Here is a 22,624-nt window from a genome sequence, read left to right on the forward strand (position 1 = left end):
CGACATGTCCCCTTTATTTATTAGTCTCCTGTTTTATTACATCGTGATCAGAGAATGGGGCCTGGACAGTTTCCACTTTTAGAATGGGATATTCTCTGTGGCCTAAGACACCAAGTTTTACAAATCTTTGACAGGAAGTTGAAATAAATATGTGGTCTCGGGGTGCTGGGGGACAGCTTGAGCCCCCCAGGGAATGTCTCAGCTAGGAAGGCCCCAGTGGCCCCAGCACTCCAGGCCTGTCCTGGCATTCTGTTTTCCTCTGCTTCTTGTTCTCCCCTCCTCTCACCCTGCTTCCCTCTGAGCGCAGGTCACAGTGTCTCATAGACTGCTCATCCCAGGGCACATGGGAATCCCTCCAACTCAGCGGCCTCCGAGGAAGGGTCCTCAGGCAAGCACCCAGGGCAGAGCTGTAATGCCCCCCGAGGGGTGCATAAGCTCCCAGCCCTGAGGCCCATCCACGACCCCTAACACACACACAACCTCAGGGAGAGGGTGAGGCCAGCACCCCAAACGGGGCTGGGTGTTTGTCTGACCAATGGGTTTCAGCCCCAGGCAAGTTCACTATGGATTCAATGTGACCAGAGAAATTGACAGCAAAACGTTCTTGGGGTGAAAGGGTTATACCCAACTTTACTTCCAGGTGGCAGGTCAGTCACTAAAATCCCATACACTCAGAGCAAGTCTGCATGCTCTGGGCATGTCTGTCTGCACAGCCATCCTCTGGGCCCCTTTGTCCTCACAGCCGTCCTCTGGGCCTCTGTCCTCGGTGCTGCCACCACTCCAGCCCCTGCTCTGCTCTCCTGCAGCCTTGCAGCCCTGCCACCGTGTTGTGCCCAGAGCACTGGGCGGAGCTCTTTATACAGAGTCAACAGCCATGTATTGCCCACAGGTGTGCAGTGAGCTAGTCAACCAGGGCCAGGTGAGAATCCTGGCCACAGGAACTCTCATTTTATCCAGTGTTCTTTCCAGAACAGGAGCACAGGAGCCAAACACACAAATACGCCGTGTCCTAGGAACAAGGTGTTTCAGCAAGACACCAAGAGAGTGAGGGTTGGTCCTCGGAGGCCGGGCCCCCGAGTGCCGGCTGCGTCTGTGATTTCCCAGGAGGCGGCACTCAAGTCCCACTGGGGCTGTACACCCCTCAGTTCTTCAGTTTAAGCTGTTGCTGGCCGTGACTTAACGCGACCTTTCCTGCATTAAATTTAATGAGTAGAAAGACCCGATGGGTGTTTCTGGTACAAAGATGCAACAACTTTCTTTGTCTTGTTTCATGATACTTTTAATGATTTTTTAAAAAATTAAACCAGCACCTCTTCTCTCTCCCCCCTCTGTTTCTACCTGGCTTCTTCAAAAAGCCCTTCCTGCCCAGGTGTGCCTCCCACCCACCCGTCCGCACTGAAGTGTCTGAGTTCAGAAACACGGACCATAAGGGGACTGTGTTCTCATCACAGGAACTTTGGAAAATACAGACAGATATGACAGGGAAAGAAAATCAATTTTACTCTCGCATCCCAGCAATAGCACTTTTATATTATTATTTCTTTCCACTCTTTTTTTCTATGAACATATGTGTAGCTATTTTTGTAATATCAAGCCCACGCTGTATACATTACCTAATCCACTTATTTTATTTAACATTACACATGGTTTCCACCATGTCATTTAAAACTTGATCTTCTAAAGCTTGAATTTTGAGGACTGTAGAATTTCCTTACATAGACATGCCACCCTCTTATCTAAGTCACCTGCCCACTGATGGACATCGAGCTATTGCATTTATAAGGAGTGAACAAATTGGTACATAAATAAATCTGTGCAAAAACTCTTTCTGATTTTTTACTTCCTAGGCTATTCCTTAGGTGTGGAATTACCTAATAAAAGGGCATGAGTGGTTTTTAGGATCCGGACGGCACTGGCGAGCTGCCTTCCAGTGGCTCTGAAGCCATTTACATTCCCACCCACGATGTGCTGAGTGCCAATTACCCTGCGTGCTCACCCAACTTTTACCTGCACCTTATAAACCACTTTTTAATTTAATTGGGGACTTGAGGGTTTAAAATCACAAATATGCTCTGTCTGGGAATGAATTCACCCCATGCCTACCTTCAAACGACTTGCTTTTGTGGGTGAGGCTAGGGTCCGACTCTGTGCAAAGCATTGTGGTGGATATTCTGTTCCCACCTTCGGGGATTTATACCCCAGTGGGAAGGAGTTTAAACCAAAAAACAAGTAAAGAACAATATACAAATTAAGCAAACCAAGAAACCCACACTTACTTGCAGGAAGTGGTCAGGCTGGAAGGCCGAGAGAGCCTGTGGCCACGTGAGGGGAGGCTGCATGCACCCGGGCACTCTAAGATGAATAATTCTTTCCATGGGGTATTTTGGCAATTCATGTCAGAGTCATACAAATGCTGGGATGTTTTAGTGGGATTTTCAAGCCAAAAAGAGTGATGAACTCCGATCAGAAAGAATCATGCTGATGAATACAAGGAAACACGCTGGCATGCGTGTTGGTACACACTACCCCCCATACATACAGGCTGTCCCTGGTGCATGCCATCCCCAGTGCGTGCCGTCCCCGGTGCGTGCTATCCCTGGTGTGTGCTGTCCCCAGTGTGTGCTGTCCCCGGTGCGTGCCGTCCCCGGTGTGTGCTATCCCTGGTGTGTGCTGTCCCTGGTGTGTGCTGTCCCTGGTGCATGCTGTCCCTGGTGCGTGCTATCCCTGGTGTGTGCCGTCCCCAGTATGTGCTGTCCCTGGTGCATGCCATCCCCGGTGCGTGCCGTCCCCGGTGCGTGCTATCCCTGGTGTGTGCCGTCCTCAGTGTGTGCTGTCCCTGGTGCATGCCATCCCCGGTGTATGCTGTCCCCGGTGCATGCTGTCCCCAGTTTGTGCGTGCTGTCCCCTGGTACACACTGCACCTGCCATGCCTTCGCAGGGCTCTCAGCAGCACATTCACCACTTGTACCATCGTCTCAGCAGTGGGAATGAGCACCTGGTTTGCCTCCCCAGGGAGAGAACGGGGTATGTCCTGTGTGCAGTGGGGGCTTCAGAGGCCAGCTCCGCTCTGCCGGCCGCCACTCCTGCAAGTGGTCAAGCCGGCCCCTGCCTAGTCTCGTGGCTCAGCAGGCTCAGCCCAGCACTCCCCCCAGGGGCTTCTAAGTCTTTCTTACCCCAGCTCCCCCAGATCCGCGCCCCGCCCCACCACTTCACCTCTGAGCAGCAGGCAGAATGTTCTTCCTTCAGTCAAGAAGGCTTTCAGTGTCTATTATGCCTCAGCCCTCTCCATGCACGGGGGCCACTGCAGTGAGCCAGCCAGTCCCAACTCCCTGCCCCTCCGAGCTCTCGAGGCCAAACCACACCACGCTGGTTACAGACCTTCATAACGAGTCTTGACTCAGGCAGTGTGGGTCTTACTCTGTTCTTTACTGAGACTATTTCGATGATTCCAGGTCCTCTGCATTTCCACGCAGATTTTAGAATTAGCTTGTCAGTTCCTCTCTTTTTTCAAGTCTGCTGAGATTTGGATTGGGATTGTATTAAATCCTTAGTGCAATTTGGGGGGGAACTGACATCTTAAAAACAGGGAATCTTCCAATCCACAAACAGGGTCTTCTTTATTTAAATCTTAAATTTCCCTCAGCAATAAAGAAATCAGAATTTCAACAGAGTTGAACAGTAGTCTCAAAAAGGCATGTAAATTCTCACCCCCACCGCCCCACCGTACCTGTGAACAATGCCCTCATTTGAAAATAGGTCTTTGCAGGTGTGATTAAGTTAAGGATCTCAAGATGGGCTCATCCTGCACTTAGGGTGGGCCCTACGCCCAAGGGCTGGTGTCTTTATAAGGGAGAGGAGAGAGAGACTGAGACAGAGGACAGGCAGGGACGAAGGCCACATGGCAGTGGAGGTAGAGAACAGAACAGTCCCTGTGCCAAGGGACACCAAAGATGGCAGGCACACCTGCAGCTTTAAATCTTAAAGAACTTCTTTAAAAAGCTGCCACCTGTGGCTCTTAAGAGGCAAAGAAGGGTCCCTTCATAGAGCTTTTGAAGGGAGAACAGCCCTGCTGAATAGCCCTTCTTGCCTCCAGAACTGTAAGAAAAGAAATTTCCGCTGTTTCAAGTCCTAAGCTGGTGGTGATTCGTTACTGCACCCTAAAAACTCATACAACCTGTTTCACACTTAAATTTTTTCCCCCGTAATAATACACTACCTTGGAGATCTTTTGCATCCACCTGGCTAGGCTGCTGACTCCAGTTGCTCAAACACTAATCCAGATGTTCCTGCAAACGTATTTTGTCAATGTGACGGGCATCTGTACTTAGCTGACTTGAGGTAAGGGAGATTTCTCTGGATAATCCGGGTGGGTCTGGCCCAATCAGTTGAAAGACCTTCTGAACAGGACTGAGGCTGTCCTAAGGAACAAGGAATTCTGCTGTCTGCAGCAGCTTCAGTCCCAGGCTCCCGCCTGCCTTTCCTGGCGGCCTGTCCTGCAGTTTCTGGCCTGCCCAGGCAGCCCCCTCAAGGGTGGCAGTCAATTCCTTGCAGTAAATGTCTCTTATGTATTAGCATTACTATATATTAGTGTGGTTTCTCTGGAGGACCCTGACTGATACAACCCACCCCCCGATGAAGCTAGGGGGGCCCTCTTCTGTGCATTTGAGTCTCTGTATTTCCCTGCCACCATCGAATGAATGTTCTGTTGTCACCGCTGGCCCAGGCGGCTGCCTGCCTTGCCTCTACATGGGGGCCACCATGCTGTCGTCTTCCCACAGACGTCCCAGCACTGGTCTAGCACCCGAGCCGGCCTGTTGGGAGCAGTCACTCAACACACACTCCCTGTGTGAGTTGTCTCCTGACCCCTTCTCGACCCGAAATCCACCTCGCCAGTTCCCACCCGGTCACATCCTCACTATTGGTCCCACTCCACCTGCCGAAGGTGTGGGCGCACCGAGGTGTCATGCTGGGCACGTGTGCTCCTGTCGGGAGCATTTACACTGGGCCGTGAACGGTGACCACAAGATTGCAGCTTGTACTACACCTAAAGAAATCTGAAATGGTGATGCAGCCAGGACATGTAAAATAGAAGGTTTCAGCCCCGAAGCAGAATCGTCTATAAAAACGCCTCAAGAGACAGTGGCCGCCACCGCCAGCCCCCACGGAACCCAGCCAGGATGCATGGCGAATGGAGCAGGGGCCCAGGATGGGTCTGTGCCGTGAGCCAAGGTAACAGCGTGTCAGCCACCGTCTTGTTTCTGCAGTCAGTGCACACATCTCCGCGCTTCTCTCAGGATCCAGAGCACAGAGAAACAGCTTTGCGAGCGAGGCCGCTCACTGCAGCAAGACCTGCACCCTGGAGCCGCTCGCTGAGGCCAGTCAGCCCCTAGTTAGACGGGATGAGCCATCCAACTGTGGGGAGTCAGGGAGAGGGTCAGAGCAGCAGGTCTGCCTGTTCGATGGGATGTAACCTTCGGCCACACAGCGAAGAGAAAAAGACAGTGTATTTTTTTCATCTGAAACCTTCATAAGAGTGTATATCAATAATACCTTAATAAAAAATTAAAAATATAAATATTAATTAATTAATTAATTTAAAAAGGCAGGGTAGCACATTTGTGGGATCAAAGGAAACAGTGGGAAGCTGCCCCAGGAGGAAATGCACCATGCCTCCTTGCGGTGCAGGCACAGAACTGCCCTGGAAGAAAACCTAGGAGGTGGGAGCAGTTGTCGCTTCCAGAGTGGAGAACTAGGGCTGCTGGGCCCTAGTTTCCAGTGTGCATCATCCGAACCTTTTGATTTTGGCACCCCCGCATGTCCCACTGTCCTTGCTGGGCTGACAGCCACAGGGGCAGGTGGTGGTGAGGATACACAGCCTGGAGGTGGAGGCATGGCCGGGTGGCTGGCGAGAGGCTGCGCTGCAGAGGCGCGCACAGCGAGCCTGGGCTCAAGGTCCTCTTAGCAGCCCTGTACTCGCCTGCCCAGTGAGATTTTCACAGCCCCTTCTCCATTCCCTGACTCCAAATGGAATTCCTCTGATTATCACTGAGATTGTTGCCAACAAGCAGAGAAAGGAGTTGTTTGTTTTTTAAAGTATGTGTCCTTTGGACTGTATCTTCATACTCTCACCAAAAGGTAGCAGGATTAAAGATGGCAACAAAAATCGCCTGTTTTGTGTGACCTGAATGACATTTTTTTGTTTTGGTTCTTTTAGGCAAAAAGTAACCCAGTTAATTAAGGGAGTGAAATAGAACATGCCTTTGATTCAAAGGGATATGCAACGCACTGCTCAAATCCATCACTCCTGAAGCCCCTGGGTTTACCCACAGTACCCACAGGATTTATAGAGCTTCCTTGAGATCACCTCCAGCAGCCAGGAGGAGCAACTAGCAAACTCATGAATGTGTATTCATTTACCACTTTGAATCCCCAAACTAATTATTGGTTTATAAGAAGGGCTTCACCCTAGATTTTAGAACTTTATTAAGTGTAAGTTATTTTTAAATTTGTGAAAATTATGCATTTTCACACTGGAGAGTGTCACTCATAAAATTGCTTGACACTAACAGTTCTACGCCAGGCAAAGGTCTTGAAAGAAAGCAGATGTGGGAGTGTAACAGACGCAATTAATTTATGTTAGAATACCACTAAAACCAGCTAAGCTTCATGAACTTTCAGAAATGCCCTGGATGGACTTATGACTCCTGAGGTTGCTGGGAAAATAGGGACAGAGACAATCCCATCTACCTGGGCTGGGAGTGTAAATCAGTGCAGCCCCTTGCGGGGACAGTATGGCAATAGCTAACAAAAAAGGAGGTCCACATGCCCTTTAAAACAGCACCTACACACACTACTCCAAAGCTGTGCTTGCGCTCTGCACAGGCAACGATAAAGACATTCTTCCCTGCACTGCTCGAATCAGGGACTGACATGATTGCAAAATTAATAAATGACACCCTTTTAAATAAAAGCCTTATACAATGGAGATCCCCCATAGGGGCTGTGGTCTGGTCTCCAAGCACCAGCACAGAGGGGCTAGTTGTCAGTTTCCCAGCTCCTATAACAGTGGCCCTTAACCTCCCCTGCCCCAAGGACCCAGGGGGGCCAGTCTGTGCAGGTCTTTAGGGGTGGTGCGGTAGCCTAGGCGGCCTGGGGCGGGTCCCAGGAGCTGAAAAGGCTTCTGCTGCCTCGTTCAACCCTGGAGGGCCCACTGAGTGCAGCCTGCTGCTCGGCTTCCAGACGTGGCCTCCCAGCCCCAGCAGGCACACGTGGGAAATGACAGAATGGGGCTCCACAGCCTGGTGACCTTTTCCTCATCTGTAAAATGAAGGCTGGGACAGGCTGCCCTTCATAATAAGTGTTCTGAGCACTATGAGCTGCAGACGGCCTCTGGGGTCTCCTGGGTCAGGATCTCTGGGGTGGTGCCTCAGGGTCAATATTTGCATTGTGTGCCCAGGGGATTCTTAGGCAAACAAAGCTTGAGAACTTCTACAAGTGCCCTGTGCTTATTTTTACTTGAGTTGATACATAAACAACGTGTGTCACATATACATAATATTTATCCCTTATATATACAGGATCAGCGTCAGATAACACCATAGCCTGTAAGTCGCACATCTTGCAAATGTCAGGGGACCTGGTGGGGGACAAATCATCACACTGAATACAGAGACTGTGCAATTTATCTATATATGCCGAATATCCCACCAGACCGTAGTGTGTCAACTCTGATTGCTGTAATTAGACTACATGTGTAGGAAAACCAAGAGGTGCCCTGAAACTGTTTCATAAGATGTAACTAATGTTATTCAGTTTCAACTGCCCAACTGACAGATGGAGGGGTACTGGCTTCACCCGATTCCTGACTTTTCCATTGGCTGGAGAGTGACACTGTCAGGTCATTCCTTGCCGGTTGTCTCCCTTACTTGATGTCCTGCTAGTCCATCTATGAGAGCAGCATGAAAATGCCTATCCTTTCTTAGTGGCCAGTCAAACGCTAATGAGTTAATATCTGTCACTGGCATTGTCACTTGAAAAAGAAAAAAAAGGAGGCATAAAGTGTTGGTCTGAATGTACTCCTGTATGCCTGTATTTTTAATATCTCTTTTTGTATATGTTTCAAACTTGCTCGTATATAATAAACTACAAATGGGAGTATAGGGAAACTATTTATGGTCGAGGATTAAGTAACTGCATTACATTTGGTTAAAATATTTAGAATACATTCTTTGCATTCCTGTGGACCTGTGCCGTCCAATATGTGACCACTAGCTACATGTGCCTATTTAAATTTCATTTCATTTAAAATGAAATAAAATTAAAAATTCAATTCCTCAATAGCACTGGCCACATTTCAAGTGCTCACTAGCCCCAGATGGTTGGGGGCTAACAGACTACAGGGTGCAGATAAGAGGCATTTCCATCATTTCTAAAAGTTCTATTAGACAACATTGCTATGGACTCTCCATACTCTATCTAGTCATGCCTAGATGATAGCAAATGCTGAGTATTTGTTGAATGAATGAGAAAATAATTAGTTCTAACTTGTCTTAATTCTTAAATGTGACAGTCTAAATGGAAGAATTTGCTTTTGCCCAAACCCATATTTTCACACAATTCAACTGGTTGGAAATATCCCTGATTCTGCCTACTTCCACTCTTTGTATGCAACACTTCACTAATTTTGGATCATACCCTCACCCTATTTATCTGATAACTTAATTCAGGTAAAATCTGTCATATTTGTTTCTCCAAATAAGTTAAACGTGATTTTACCCAGGCTAGGTGTTCACAGTTGCATAGATGATGTGTTAAACCTTCCAGGAAATTGATTTTTTTTTTCCCAATGAGTTAGGATCAAATTCTAGACAAATTTATTTCTTAGGAAAAGAAAGAATTCCTTTAAAAAAAAAAAGGATTCTTTTCGTTACAAAAAAAAAATTAAGCAAATATCCCATGTATCACCAAGAGGAAACTGGAAACTTCCAGGGCAAAAAACCTCAACCCCAAGATGAATTCTGCAAGGAAACGTGAGTTGAAACTGATCCAGCCATTTGCAGGATTACAATAAATACACCTTTGACCTCAGCCCACAATTTACTGCCTAACTCCACAAGATGGAGATACAAAAGCGCTGGAAAGAGATTGTAAACGGCTCTCTTCATTCCAGGGGTACAGGTTGTACCCCAAAACAGGGTTCTGGGCTGCAGCCCCTCCCAAGTGAGCAATCAAGCCTCCCACCCCAAGCGAATCTTACTTCTTCCCCCTTTCTTTGCAAGTATCTGAGTTTCCAAAGGCTACCCAAGTTCTCTCCAGAATACCCAATTACTGCAACCTATTTAGCCAAGTAAACTGAAAATCATGCAGAAATTGACAGGTGGGCTCCTGCAGTTCCAAATTTTCTACAGTAGGCGTTTCCGTTAAAACTACAAAAAACAAAATTCCTGCAGAATCCTTTATAAACATGGCTTGAATGATCAAAATTACATTGAGACGGTCTACTGTAACAAGAAACGACTTTTTGATTTGTTCAGCAGAGAGAGTACTTCGCAGCTGCCTCCCAGGGAGAAGCAAAACCAGAAAGTGAATTTTCATTTAGTTAAATTGTATTGAACCAGGCTAATCCCTGTCTCACTTACTATGCGTTTGACTTGCTCTTATTTTTATTTAAGATCTAAATGGCTTAAAGGGGGGAATTGCTCGGTGGAATAGGGATCTTAACAGTAGAAAATAAAAGGGCAGCTTGTCAACGATGACCCAAGAGAGGACTCCAGGCCACCCACCGCCACGTCTAAACGCGGTCCTGTCTCCTTCCTGCCGCGTGCAATTAATTCAACGGACACTGCTTGCCAGAACCTGACGCGCCCCTGAATGACTCAGTCCCAGGTGAGAACTATCTCCTCAAATCTCGCTCACATTCCTACATTCATTTCATCAAAATCGCTCAACAAATTAGGTGCAGTTGCTTTTCTCCCTACGCGTGTCCTAAAACTTGGGGGCTGGGTTCCACTATAAATTCAGGGCTAAAAGGAAGAACTCGGAGCAGTTCGCGTTTTCAGTCGATGCATTTCCTCTCTCTCCTGTGGGGAGAAAGCTGGGCTGCTCGTTTCTGGCCGACCCCCGCCACCCCAGTACTTGGTCTCCACTCCTTCTCCGCCCCCCAGCACGGTTTGCACCCGCGCAAAATAGGACCAACAGCCCCGGTACACAGGAGGACGGACTTCCAAAGGAGAGGCGGACGGGCCCGCGCGCCCCCGAAGCAGCGCCCCTCGGAGGCGGGGGCAGGAAGGGGCCGCCTCGCCAGTCCCGACTTCCCCGCTCCAGGCCAGAACAATGGCTCTGCGCCCGGAAAACCAAATTCGGAGGCGGCTGGGCGCGCCCAGGACCGAGCGGGACCCGGCGGACGCTGTCCCGCCCCAAAGGTCCGCACCCCGCTCCCCGCAACCCCCGGCCCGGCTCTGCCAGCGCGCGGAACCCCCCGGGACGCGGGGCTCAGCCCGCCGCAAACAATACGCGCCGTCCGCGCCCCGTGCGCCCATTGGCCGGCGCCCGAGGGGGCGGCCCGCAGGGCGGGGGCGGGGCACGGGCGGCGCGGGGCGGGCGGCGGTGCGCGTGCGCGGGGCGGGCCCTCGGGCGGGGGCGGCGCTTTGTGTGCGGCCGGCGGGCGCGCGGCGGCGGTGCGGGAGCGGTGGCGCCGCGGTCGGCGGGCGCGCGGCAGCATGGAGGAGCTGAGCAGCGTGGGCGAGCAGGTCTTCGCCGCGGAGTGCATCCTGAGCAAGCGGCTCCGCAAGGTGCGTACGGCCCGGCCCGCCCCGCGCCCGCCACCGCGCCCCGGGCTCACGCGCTCTTCTCTCCCTGCAGGGCAAGCTGGAGTACCTGGTCAAGTGGCGCGGCTGGTCCTCCAAGTGAGTTCCGACAATGCGCGCCCGCTTCCCGCCGCGCCAGCTCCGCCTGGGGCGGCGGGGACTCTCGGCCGCGCCGTCGGGGGCGTCCGCGCGCAGGCGGGAAAGTTCGCGGGGCCCCGCGGGCTCTCGGGGAGGGGCGGCCAGCCTGCCGGGCTGCCCTTTGTTTACAAGCCCGCGGGGAGCGGGGCAGGCGGCCTCCCCCGGAAGCCCCTCTCCGGGGCCCGGCGCCCCCGGCCGTCTGTCTCCGCGCCGGTCCGCTTCCCTCCCGCGCCCATTTGTTGCATGCGCCCCCGCCCCTCCTCAGCCTTCCCCGCGGGTCGCGAGACCCCCCCCGCGACTGCCCATATTTCCCCGCTGTAACCTGAGCTCTCTATTGATGGATGTAAGGCTCCTTTTTTTTCTCCCTTGAAGGGAGGGAACTTGGCATCCCCGGAAGGGGCTCTGTTTACAGTCGCTTGCGGAGACCCGTTTCCCTTTCCTTCCCGGACCCCACTTCTCTTTCTTTGCTTTCCCCCGGGCGCCAGCCACATTGTTAATCTTTGGGCTGCGCTTCCGTGCCCCTCGGCCTTTCCTTCCCTGCATCGTGGACGAGCCTTCCCTTCTCCCTCGCCGGCTCAGGGCCAGGGTTTGGGGGCTTCTCTCTTCGCAACTTTTCATTATTGGGATTTGTTTTCCTCCATGGGGAGACCACTGAGTCCTCCTGAGGCCCCGTGTTAATTGGGTTCAGGTGGTGGTTTCCCTTTGAGTTTGAGGATAAGTGCTGGCTTCAAGGGCCCCAGCCTCCAAGAGCTTATCCGGGGTGTGGTGGGACCTTTTGCGACCTTGCCATGAGCAGGGATTCGGGGGAGCAGTAGGGCGACCCTCTCCTGTTGCTGTCCCAAGTGGCCGGTCACTGACAGATACTTTATGATGCTGTGCTCTTTGCTTTTCCAGACACAACAGCTGGGAGCCAGAAGAAAATATCCTGGACCCGAGGCTGCTCCTGGCCTTCCAGAAGAAGTGAGAGAGTTAACGACCCATGTGGGAAGGGGGAGAAGGTCGGGCAGATAGTGGCCGGTCACACAGTGGTGCAGGGCGGCGCTGGCCTCCAGGGGACCTGGGCCTAGGCTGTGGTCTGAGGCCCCATAGTGTTCACGCCAGGGCCGCCCTGTGCCGTGGCAATCTGTAAAAGGTGGAGCAGGCCCTGGGATCGCAGATGAGTGTTCCCTGCACCTTCCTTGACTGGCCAGCCCAGTGTGCAGACCTAAGGAGTAACGGAGGGAGTGCAGCTTTTGGTCTGACAGCCAGACTTGCAAAATGGGTTCCTTCGTGGGAATTTCTGCCTACTTTCCTTGGCCTTTTTTGTTGAGTAATTTGTAGGCTGTAGTAATAAAAACCAGGATGGCAGGTTAGCCATAAAAACACAGGCCTGCCCTCTCCACCCTTGCTAAGGGTGCCATTGAGCAAGAGAAGACTCAGAGGGAACTGGAACGCAGCACAAAGTTGTGCCTGCTACGGTGTGTCTCTACCAAGAACAGCACGTTTGTTTTCCTCTGGACTGCCAACCACGGCGCCGAGGGAGTCCCAGGGCAGCTCCTTTGCCAGTCTCAGGGGCAGGGTTTGCTTCTGTAATTGTAGATGCCGTTTCTATTTTTAGGTAGGAGTCTTGGGTTGAAAGAGGCCTCCAGATACCCAGGAGGAAAGGGGCGAGGGGTGAGCAGTGGATGGACCGCATCCCCACCCCAGCATGAGTGCCAGGGCATGCTGTTGAGGGGCACACTGGTGGGGCAAAGTGTGGGGTGCTTGGCTAGACATTGCCCTGTCAATGGAGGCAGATGAACGAGTAACTCCAAAGCTCTTGCAGCCGAGGGGTCATTCTGGCCAGTTTGTTCTCTGGCAGCTCAAGCTGTGTCCACGTTTTTTTGTTTCACTGAAGCAGGATATTTTGGGCCCTCAGAGGGGAGACAGTGGGTAGAAAATAGAGAAAAGTAGAGAAGTTTTTGGCAGGGTGAGAGAAAAGGAAGTGAGCATATGCTTGCTTCAGTGGCTTCAGTGCCTTTGGAAAAGCTTTTCAGCAGTCCCAGCATCTGTTGTTTAATTCATACGCAGGTCCTACCAGCCGACATGCTCTCTGCAAACGTCCTGGCTGCTGAGAGTCTTGTGTCCTTGCCCTCATTTTTGGTCGTAGCACGATAGACAAGAACTGGAGTCAGTGAATATCCCAGAGGCAGAGAAGTTGCAAAGAACCATGGGGTGATCCAGATTACATCATAGGGGACAGATCTGGGGAGCGGATGCTCTGCCTTCTGTCCTCCCAACAGACCCCACTGGAAACGGAACTGGTGGTCATCTGGGGAGGAGGGCCTTTGAGTGTAAGGTTCAGAGCCTGCGTATCTGTTAATGTGCAGCAGAGGGGACATGAGATGCTCCCGTCCTTTTAGGAGACAGTTTGGAGACTGCTTTGGAGAACAAACTGTCGGGGTGTATTGACTGATTTAAGAGAGAGCTTTCCAGGCCCCAGTATGATGTTTGCCCATTTTGATTACTGGGAAACCCCTCAGATAGAGTGATAGCCTGAAATGCAAGGGGTGAGGAGCTAGAGGCAGCTCTTTTGGCTTCATGACCCTGAATCTCGGGGGCTGAGCTCGGACCACTTCAGAATCTACCTCCAATACTTCCATCTAGAGCAGAGTCTAGGAACAGTTCTCTGCTTGTTAAAATAAACCAGAAGAGAAACGAGAGCCGGATACCAGCTCTAGAAGGATGGGGGTGCAGGACAGTGTCCCTCAGAAGGTGAGTGTTCTGTTTGGGGCACTGGGAGCAGTGGTCCACGTCTCCCTGCCCAGGACTCTTGTTTAGAGTGAGGGGGTTGGGCCACGTGACCACAATGGCTCCTTCTAGCTGTGGCATTCTAGAATTTCCACAGAACATTTACCTGCAGAAGTGGTCAGGGTGAGCACAGGGTTGCCTTAAGAGAAAACTGGAGAACTATTTGTTTGCTGGCTTTGCCTGAAGTTCTGTGACTTGTCTACCCAAAGGTAAATTAAATTGATGTGAAAGTAATACCCGCACTGCAGAGACCATCTGGATCCCTGCCTTGGAAATGTTATTGACAGCATATGTTTTGGCAGTGAACCCAATGATAAGCTACCACAGGCGGGGGTGTATTGGGGTATTTGAAGCCACAGGACTCTTGTGTGGTGGGAGAGGGTCTGTGCACAGGGCTCCTCCCACCCTGATTGGTGATTGTCCTCAGGGAACACGAGAAGGAAATGCAGAACCGGAAGAGAGGCAAGAGGCCCCGGGGCCGGCCAAGGAAGCACACGGTGATGTCCTCCTGTAGCAGGCACTCCAAGCTCAAGGTGGGTGGCTGCTGACCAAGTTGGCTGCTTACCTTCCAGCACTTACTCAAGGCAGAGTGGAAAGCTGGGGCGGGAGGGCTGAGGGCTTTGGGTGATGGGAGTGGGGCTGGCCTTTCTGCAGAACGCTTTCCCTGCTCAGAAGACCCTGACCTGCTGCCTCTCTAAGCCTCTGCCAGCAGGGGGCAACCACAAACCTCAGAGCCCCTCCTCCTGCCCCTGCCCCTCCCGGCTGAGCCCCTGTTCTCTGCCCTGGATAGCACCATCTGTCGGCCCAGTGGCTTATGGAGAACAGGACAGAACAAGAAGCATGCACACAGTAGGTGCTCATGGGCTTGCCAGGTCAACACAGCTAAATGGGCAGGTACATTACATGCATTACAAAATGCTCACCACAAATTGGAAGTTTGTACTTCTCATAGGGCCTTTGATTCCTTTCTCGAGCTCAGCCACTTCTTACAAAACTCTCTTCCAGGAGGCTGCGGGCTTTGCCTAAAGTCTTGGGGGCTAGTGTACACTGGTCTCATTCTGTCTTCCGGTCTTCCTTTCAAGCAGGATGGTGGGGGCTGCGTGACTCCCGCTGACGTCAGGAGAATGTGAGGCGTTTTGTGTTGAGAGGTGGCACCAGCCAGCCCCATGGCTTGGACTCTACTCAGCCAGGGTAATGCGTTGGGGGCCACAGAAGTAGCAGCTAGACAGTGGGGCTGTCCAGGCAACGAGGCCGTGAGACTTCTCAGTTTGGATTTGATTGTCCCCAGTCCAAGGCAGGCCAGCTCTGTGGCAGAGAGCATGGTGTTGGCTAAACCTAAACCATACCTTTTAGGTCTCTGACCCAGCAGATAACCGGGGAACCCGAGAAGCATCCGGGTGCACTAGCCCAGCCTTTCCGGTGGCACCCAGCAGACGGTAGTGGTTTGTGTACTGAAAGGTTCTGAAGGAGTCAGATTCAGCAGGAGGGAGACTGAAGCAGAAAGTCCCTTCACTTTAGATTACAAAGGTCGTGTGTTCCCTGCTTAATTCAGATCAACCTGAGACGTGTGAATTGGGCTGCTCTGAATTTCCCTTTCCGAGGTGCCTGTTACAGAGCCTGAAGCTCAGCTTGGGTCCCCTGGAAAGCCCATAGTGTCCAGGGCATGACTGCCCGTGCTTTTCCCTTCGTTGCTCTGCCTGCACTTTACAAGCCACCTGTCTTTCTTTGCTCCGTTTTACTCTTAACTGCATCCCATGGAACCATGTAGGGACCTTTTCAGTCCTTTCTGGAACATGGTGGTGGGAATTCGCTCCCTCCTGGCCACCTCTGTGGTCTGGAAGGTGCTGGTCTCAAGAAGTCTGGTGCGCCTTGGGGCACGTGTGCACCCTGGACCCCGAGAACCTGGCCATGGAAGCAGTGACACGTCCCCTTTGTCTTTGCAGGAGCCCGATGCCCCCTCCAAATCCAAATCCAGCAGCTCCTCCTCCTCCTCCACATCTTCCTCCTCCTCCTCAGATGAAGAGGATGACAGCGATCTAGATGCCAAGAGGGGCCCCCGGGGCCGTGAGACCCACCCAGTGCCTCAGAAGAAGGCCCAGATCCTGGTGGCCAAGCCTGAGCTGAAGGATCCCACCCGGAAAAAGCGGGGCCGCAAGCCCCTGTCGCCGGAGCAGAAGGCGGCCCGGAGACCCGTGAGCCTGGCCAAGGTGCTGAAGACCGCCCGCAAGGACCTGGGGTCGCCAGCCAGCAAGCTGCCCCCTCCACTCAGCGCCCCTGTGGCAGGCCTGGCCGCTCTGAAGGCCCATGCCAAGGAGGCCTGTGGCGGCCCCAGCGCCATGGCCACGCCAGAGAACCTGGCCAGCCTGATGAGGGGCATGGCCAGCAGCCCCGGCCGGGGCGGCATCAGCTGGCAGAGCTCCATCGTGCACTACATGAGCCGGATGGGCCAGGGCCAGGCGCAGGCCGCCGGCAGACCGGCGCTCAAGACCCAGAGCAGCGGCAAGTGCAGCCTCGGGCTGGACCTCAAGGTGAGGACGCAGAAGGGGGAGCTGGGGATAAGCCCCCCAGGAAGTAGGGTCCCCAAGGCCCCTAGCAGTGGGGCTGGGGAGCAGAAAGCGGGGAGTGCAGGGGGGCCCCCACACGTCCACATCCACGGCGGTGGCAAAGCCCCTGCTGGGTGCCTGGGTCCTCAGCCCACCCCGACGCAGGAGCTGAGCCTCCAGGTCTTGGACTTACAGAGCGTCAAGAATGGCATGCCGGGGGTGGGTGTGGTCGCCCGCCATGTCACCAAGGGTGTCCCTGCCACCAACCCAGCCACTGGGAAGGGTTCTGGGGGTGGCCCTACGGTGGGGAGCGGGGCCAGCGTGCCCACTGACACCAGCAAGAGTGAGAAGCTGGCCTCTAGGGTGGCAGCTCTGCCCGCCCCTGCAGGCAAGAGGGACTGTGTCAAGGGCAGCGCGGCCCCCAGTGGGCAGGAGGGCCACTCGGCCCCTGGAGAGGTGCGCAAGATGACCACACTGTCGGAGATGAGCACCGGCGAGGAGAACAGCAGCTCCGACTCGGACCCCGACTCCGCCTCACCACCCGGCACCGAGCACAACTTGTCTGTGTCCGTCCAGACGAGCCAGGACTGGAAGCCCACCCGCAGCCTCATCGAGCACGTCTTTGTCACCGATGTCACTGCCAACCTCATCACGGTGACAGTGAAGGAGTCCCCCACCAGCGTGGGCTTCTTCAACCTGAGACATTACTGATGTCCGCAGGCGCCTGGCTGCCCAGGTCTCGCCTGCCTCTCTCTGGTTTCTGGTTGGGTGGGCTGCACCTCAGTCCCTCTAGGGGGGCCAGGGGGCCTTGTTCAGGGGCAGGTCTGGAAGGGACTTCTCCCTGACCCTGGCCCTGCCTGTGACGTGAGGCAGGAGCAGTGCCTTGATGCCTTGCTGGGCCTGGCCTCGCCCTTGTTTCTACCTCTGGGCCTTTGCTTCCCTTTCCATTCACCTCAGGTCTGAGTGACCACCTGCGGCTCCACCTGAGCATGTTTACGCCAAGCCCTGATGGTGCTGTGTGAACTCTCCTCGCTGTCCTCTGGTGACAGGTGGTGGTCACCTCTCCTGCTTGGCCAGGGGCAGGGGGCTTGGAGGAGGAATCTTCTGGTCCAGCTTGGCTGTTCCCTGCCCAGCAGTGGAGAGAGAAAGTATATTGGGGTGTTGGAGGCAAGGCCTCGGGACTGTTACAGGAGAGCTTGTTTTTAGAAGATGGGGAGGGGGCCTGCCTGGTCAGAACCCCCGCCTCAGCGCAGTGCCTGAGCTGTGCAGGGGGAGGGCTGTCCCACCCCTGACTACCGAGCAGTGTGGCCTTATTGTAAAAGGATAGGTGCTGGCAGCTGCAGGAGGGTGGAGACCCCCAAAGAGGTTGGTTTCTGTGCCTGTAAACTGGTTCAGATTCACAGCTGCAGCCCCAAAAGCTGACCCAGAATTCGGCATGGCCTGGGCGCACAGGCTGGTCCTGGGCTGTTTCACTCAGAGCCTCCAAGTTTGGGGGACAGGAGAAGGTTGTCTCTCCACTGCCAGCCTGTGCAAAGACTGCATAGTCCCGACCCTGGCCCCGCAAACCGCCCCCCGGGACTCTCTGGAAGGCGTGGGTGCAAGACAGTGCTGCCTTCCGGCTGTTGTGCGGCTGCTTGCCGAACGAAGTTCCCACCCCCAGCCGCCTCTGCCCAGGTGGATGGGCACCACGTTTCCCTGACAATCCCCCCACCTCTGGGGGTTCTATGTTCTCAGCAGAGAAGCTGTATATCCAAACTATTGGGGAAGTAGGACAAAATCTGAGCAGCCCACCTGGCAGGGCACCCCCAAAAGGCCAAATCTGGTCACCCCCAGGTGGCTGGGGCTGGGAGCTGCCGTGTGTGGTTCCTGACCATCGTCAGAATTGTGTTACCAGCTTGTTGGGGAGGTAGGACAGTGAGTGGGTTCACTGGGTCTCTGTGATGCCAAAAAGAAATGTGGAAATGTGGGGGCACTTTATTACTTGAGTTACTGTTTAAAGTCAGCCGGCAGATGTGGGGGAGGTTCAGCCTTTATCGCCCTGAGCCCAGACTCAATGCAGGTCCTGAGGGGCAGGCCTGCCAGAGCTCCAGGGCCCCCAGACCCTCACTCTCCACACCAAATGGGAAGAGATGGCCTTTGTGTAGCCAAATCAACTTCAACAGTGTGCCTTTGGGGACAGACAGGTGTCAAGGGAGGGGCATCCAAGAGCAGCTTTCAGGACTTGGATGTGGCAGCCTCACTGGCTAGGGCAGGAATGGTGCCACCCTGGCATACCTGAGGGCCGAGTGTTGAGAACCAGGCAAAAACTGGCAAGTGGGCAGCGAAGGCGAGAGTCGCCTCACCATTGCCCTAGGAGGGGAAGGAAAAGTTCCAGCTTACTGCACAGTGGGCCACTGACACAGCCTCCCACCGGTCCCCTAACACCCAGACGGCCCTGGGTGTGACTGGAGGGGCTCCTCTGGGCTGCCACCCCCTCAGAAGAGGCGACAACCTTCAAGTCTTGTAGCTGCTTTCCTGCCCAGCACCATGCCGCCTTGAGGCTGCAGACCCACCCAGCAGCAGCCCCGCTCCCCACCCAAGTCTTTGAGGTGATCCTGGCTTCCTCAGGCTGTTGGACGGATGTGTGTGGGCTGACCTGACATCTGCAGCAGCCAAGTCTCCAAATCCCGATCTGGTGCCTTTTGCTTCACCAGCTACTTAAACCCCAAAGTGTGTACCTGCAAACACCTTCCTCAGAGCCTCTTTGCTTTCTTGCTGTGTTATTTCTTGGTGTTTATGTCTCCAAGTAGTCCATGTTCAGAAGGGCGTGTGTGTGTGCACATACGCACTCGTGCAAGTGGACAGCTTCACTGAAGAGCTGGATGGGCCGATGCTCAGAGGTGGCCGTAGTATTTCCCAGTAAATGAAAGTGGTGCTTATTTGCTGGGGTGTGGGTGTGGCCAGGCATCAGACACACCTGACCTGAGACTCAGTTTCTTTATGCCACAGGGTTTCTTACCTGAGCTGCATCACAATGGATGTGAAATGGGTGTTTTCATCCTGTCACATCTTTCTGTTTGTCTGTAATGGATAGAAGTGGCCAGTCTGTCCTCTTTAGAGAGTTTGGCATATTTTTATATATATTTTTGGTACCAAAAAGAGTGTTACGTGTTTTGGTTACACTCAAAATTCTAGCCTAAAGGGCTTGGGGCCTGGAGGTCTCGAGGGGTCTGGGGGAGGACCAGAGCTTTGGACCAGCGCCAATCACTAGCTTGATTTGTTTTTCAGTAAATCATTCCTGTATGCCACTTCTACTTGCTTTAAACTGTGGCTATTTGCTTTCTTAAAAGAGAACAAAAATGGATATGTTAAAGCCCTGGAAAACTTAAGGTCTCTGTTGAAACAGGACAGCAGCTTAGCCCCCATATTCCATCAGGACCAACCAGCCAGCAGAAGGAGCTCCTTCCTGCAGGAAGCCCACATGGTTTGGGGGAAAGGGGTGGGAGGAGGGGAGAGGTAGTGCCTAGATGACCGATTTCTGCTCAAGTGCATCTAAAGGTTCTGTGGATTTTTGTAGTATTTTGGGGAAAACTAACACTAGCAATAGGTTGCAGGATTTGGGGGGTTTTTTAGACTGATTAATTTATTTTGCAGGGGAATCATATTAGCAAATGGTGTCAGAAGGTTTTTGTCTTGTTAACTTTTAGTAGATCAATAAATTTTTTTTTTTAATTTGCCAACCTGGTGTATGTGGTAATGCCTAGAAACAGTCTTCATGTTCCTTCAGGCAAAATACTCGAGTACACTGAATCGTGGGACAGAAAGTCAGGGGCTTTGGGAAAGCCTCCGCCACTCCGCTGGGGTGCAAAAAATGGCATTTCTAAGCAAAGCGGTGAGGTTGATTATAACAGTGCCCAGAACAGTGGTTCACAAAAGGGTGACTTGGCACCCCAGGGGCACCTGACAAGGTCTGGAGATAACTTTGGTTGTCACCTGGTGGGGGTGGGGGCTGGCAGAGGTGAATGTGGCCTCTGCCGAGAGATGCTACAATATACAATGAATTGAGATCTCTCCTAGAAGCTGACACTTTAACAAAACAAAATCTTCCACCACCCCCAAACTTGCAAAGAAACTGTTGGAAAGCTGCTCAACCTCTTGAATGCCCACGTGGTAACCCTTGAGAAGGACAACAATGAAATGCCAGGAAGTTGCTATGGAGCGCAAGAAGATTTTTAAGTCGGTAGATGGTGCTACCCTAACCCCATGGCTCATGAGAGATGATGTGCCTATTATGTAACATTCCCTGGTCCTCTAAGGCTTGCCTTACCCTCAGCATGAGTGCATTCATAGATTACAGCTTCCAGGGAAAAGCAAGCTCCGTTTGAAGTGAAGAGAACCTGGCCTAGATGTCCGCCTCCAGCTGCTGAAAGGCTCGTTGGAGCAAAGGCCTGAATATTTTAGTTCAGGAGGAGTTCCCACTGCATGTGGAATTACTACCCCCAGCCCTACCCCATCCAAAAAAGCCCTGCAAATCTGAAATCAGATTCTTGAAGGGAGAGCTGCTGCTGTCTTGTGTTGCTCCTAGGGAAGCTGGAGATGTTTTGGAGAAGATGGCCAGGGAGGCCCCTAGCTGTCCTGTCCTCTGGCTTTTTGAGAGCTGCACAAAGGGGTGGAAAGGGCCGGGAGAAGCAGGCTAGTGGAGCAGGAGCTGGTGCTGGCCCTCTTGGCCAGCAGCTTTCGAAGCAGCTCGTTGTGTAGGGCCTTACCCAGACGGGGGCTGGCCTGGATCCACACCAGCCTTTGTTAGTTTCTGCGCTGCTGACCTGATGGCCTAATCTACTGCCCTCCCAGAAAAATGGGCTGGGCTGCCAAGGGGCCAAACACTGCCAGAGGGCCTGGCCCACGGCCTCCTTGAAGCTCAGCCCCATGCCACGCAGTCCAGTCCCAGGGTGCCTGGTGCATGCGTGGCTCCCGTGGCTGTGAATGCCACCACCTGGCCACCTCCTCCCTCCCTTCCACCCTCGCGGCTGGAAGGTCTGGCAGCAGAGAAGGCGCAAAAGGGGTGCCCACGGTGACCCCCTGCAGCATGGTTTTGAGTGGGGAGATGAGGCTCTCCCTGCGGCTGCACTGCTCGCTCCTGGAGAGGGTGGGCGCCGGGAAGTGGGACTGAGGCCATCGCCTCTAGAGGGCGCGCGCGTCCCGCGAAGTTCGGGCCGCTGGCACTTGGGACGCGGTGAGAGATGAGAGACATTCACCTGGGGCTCCGAGCTGCCCGGGGGAACCGAAATGCACGGTCCGCACCTTCACTGCTCTGACGTGTTCCCAGCAGCCTCCGTTTCTGGAGTCTCAGAAATAAAGCCTCGGACCCAGCCCATATCTTTTTTTCCTGTGAACAGGCGCCCAAGGCTGGACGCCGTGGAGCCCCGCCAAGCAGGGAGCTGCCCCCACCTCGGCCCCATTCGGGCCTGGAGGACTTTTTGATGAGAAGAGGAAATCTGAGTATGAGCCGCCCGAAGTGCCGCCGGGGCAGGCCTGCTCGCCGTCGGGTCTCCTGCGCACAGGGCCTCAGCAAGGATCAAAGGGATGAGATCCACCCCGACGCCTTCCGCAGAGCCATAAAGATTCCAGTTCCACCGTGTGTTTGCGGGGTCAGCCTACGCGCTCGCGGCGGCCGCACGAGCCGCCCCTGCGCGAGCGACGCGGGGCAACCAGCCGAGCCCCGAGATGTCACCGCGGGCCCAGGCCTCCACACCCGGTCCCTTTACCGGGGAGTCTACCCAGAGAATGGAACCCGTGGAACAAGTTCCTGGGCAAAGCAGAGGTTGGTAGTGGCCAGCCAACGGGAACCAGAGGGCAGAGTCGGCGCCTCCTCCCCCGCCATGTCCCTAGGCGTGAGCCCACGCCGCTGCCCCAACACACAGGAGCGGACCCGGGAGGGAGTCGCGCGGAGCGGCGGGGCCACGGCTTGGGGGCTGGCCGCCCGCGGCGACCCTCCCCAGGCCGCCCCATTCCACCCTCCACCCCCGACTCTGCCCGCGCCAGGAGCAGGGCCCTCACGTCTGAAGGGCACCCCACGCTCCGTGACCCGCTACCCCGCTCCGGGGCGCAGGGCAGCTCCCTGCCTCCACAGGTCACAGAACTGGCGGAAGGAGGCGGGTAGGATTCCGCCAAGGACTGGGTCACCGACTCGTTGGCCAAGAGCTGGAGATGCGCGGAGCAACGCGTGCCCACGCCCCTCCCTGCGGGCTCCGCCAGTGCCCCTAGACCCCGGCTTCTCCGCGGGGCAGCGTCCGCGGGGGCTATGGGAGTGGAAGTGGGGTCAATGCGATGGCCGCTTTGGGGGTCTCAAAGGCGGCGCTCTTGTGCCAGCTTCACGCCCCCGCCCCCACT

General features: G+C 54.1%; 1 protein-coding gene across 1 annotated transcript; it reads left to right on the plus strand.

Annotated features, from left to right (window-relative positions):
* The first annotated feature begins 10,644 nt into the window (after window positions 1-10,644).
* On the plus strand, window positions 10,645-19,963 carry CBX2 (chromobox 2). The gene is made up of 5 exons (XM_036910481.2): window positions 10,645-10,790; window positions 10,861-10,904; window positions 11,838-11,903; window positions 14,140-14,245; window positions 15,656-19,963. The coding sequence occupies exons 1-5, from the start codon at window positions 10,719-10,721 to the stop codon at window positions 16,964-16,966; spliced, it is 1,599 nt and encodes a 532-aa protein (XP_036766376.2). The 5' UTR covers window positions 10,645-10,718; the 3' UTR covers window positions 16,967-19,963.
* Window positions 19,964-22,624: the final 2,661 nt, after the last annotated feature.

Source organism: Manis pentadactyla, chromosome 4 (assembly GCF_030020395.1).
Source record: "Manis pentadactyla isolate mManPen7 chromosome 4, mManPen7.hap1, whole genome shotgun sequence".
In the NCBI taxonomy this organism is placed as follows: Eukaryota; Metazoa; Chordata; class Mammalia; order Pholidota; family Manidae; genus Manis; species Manis pentadactyla.

Coding starts and splice junctions, on each gene's coding strand:
- CBX2 (XM_036910481.2), top strand. CDS start 10,719: ATGGAGGAGCTGAGCAGCGTGGGCGAGCAGGTCTTCGCCGCGGAGTGC. Junction 10,791..10,860: donor TGAGCAAGCGGCTCCGCAAG/GTGCGTACGGCC, acceptor CTCTCCCTGCAG/GGCAAGCTGGAGTACCTGGT. Junction 14,246..15,655: donor GCAGGCACTCCAAGCTCAAG/GTGGGTGGCTGC, acceptor TTGTCTTTGCAG/GAGCCCGATGCCCCCTCCAA.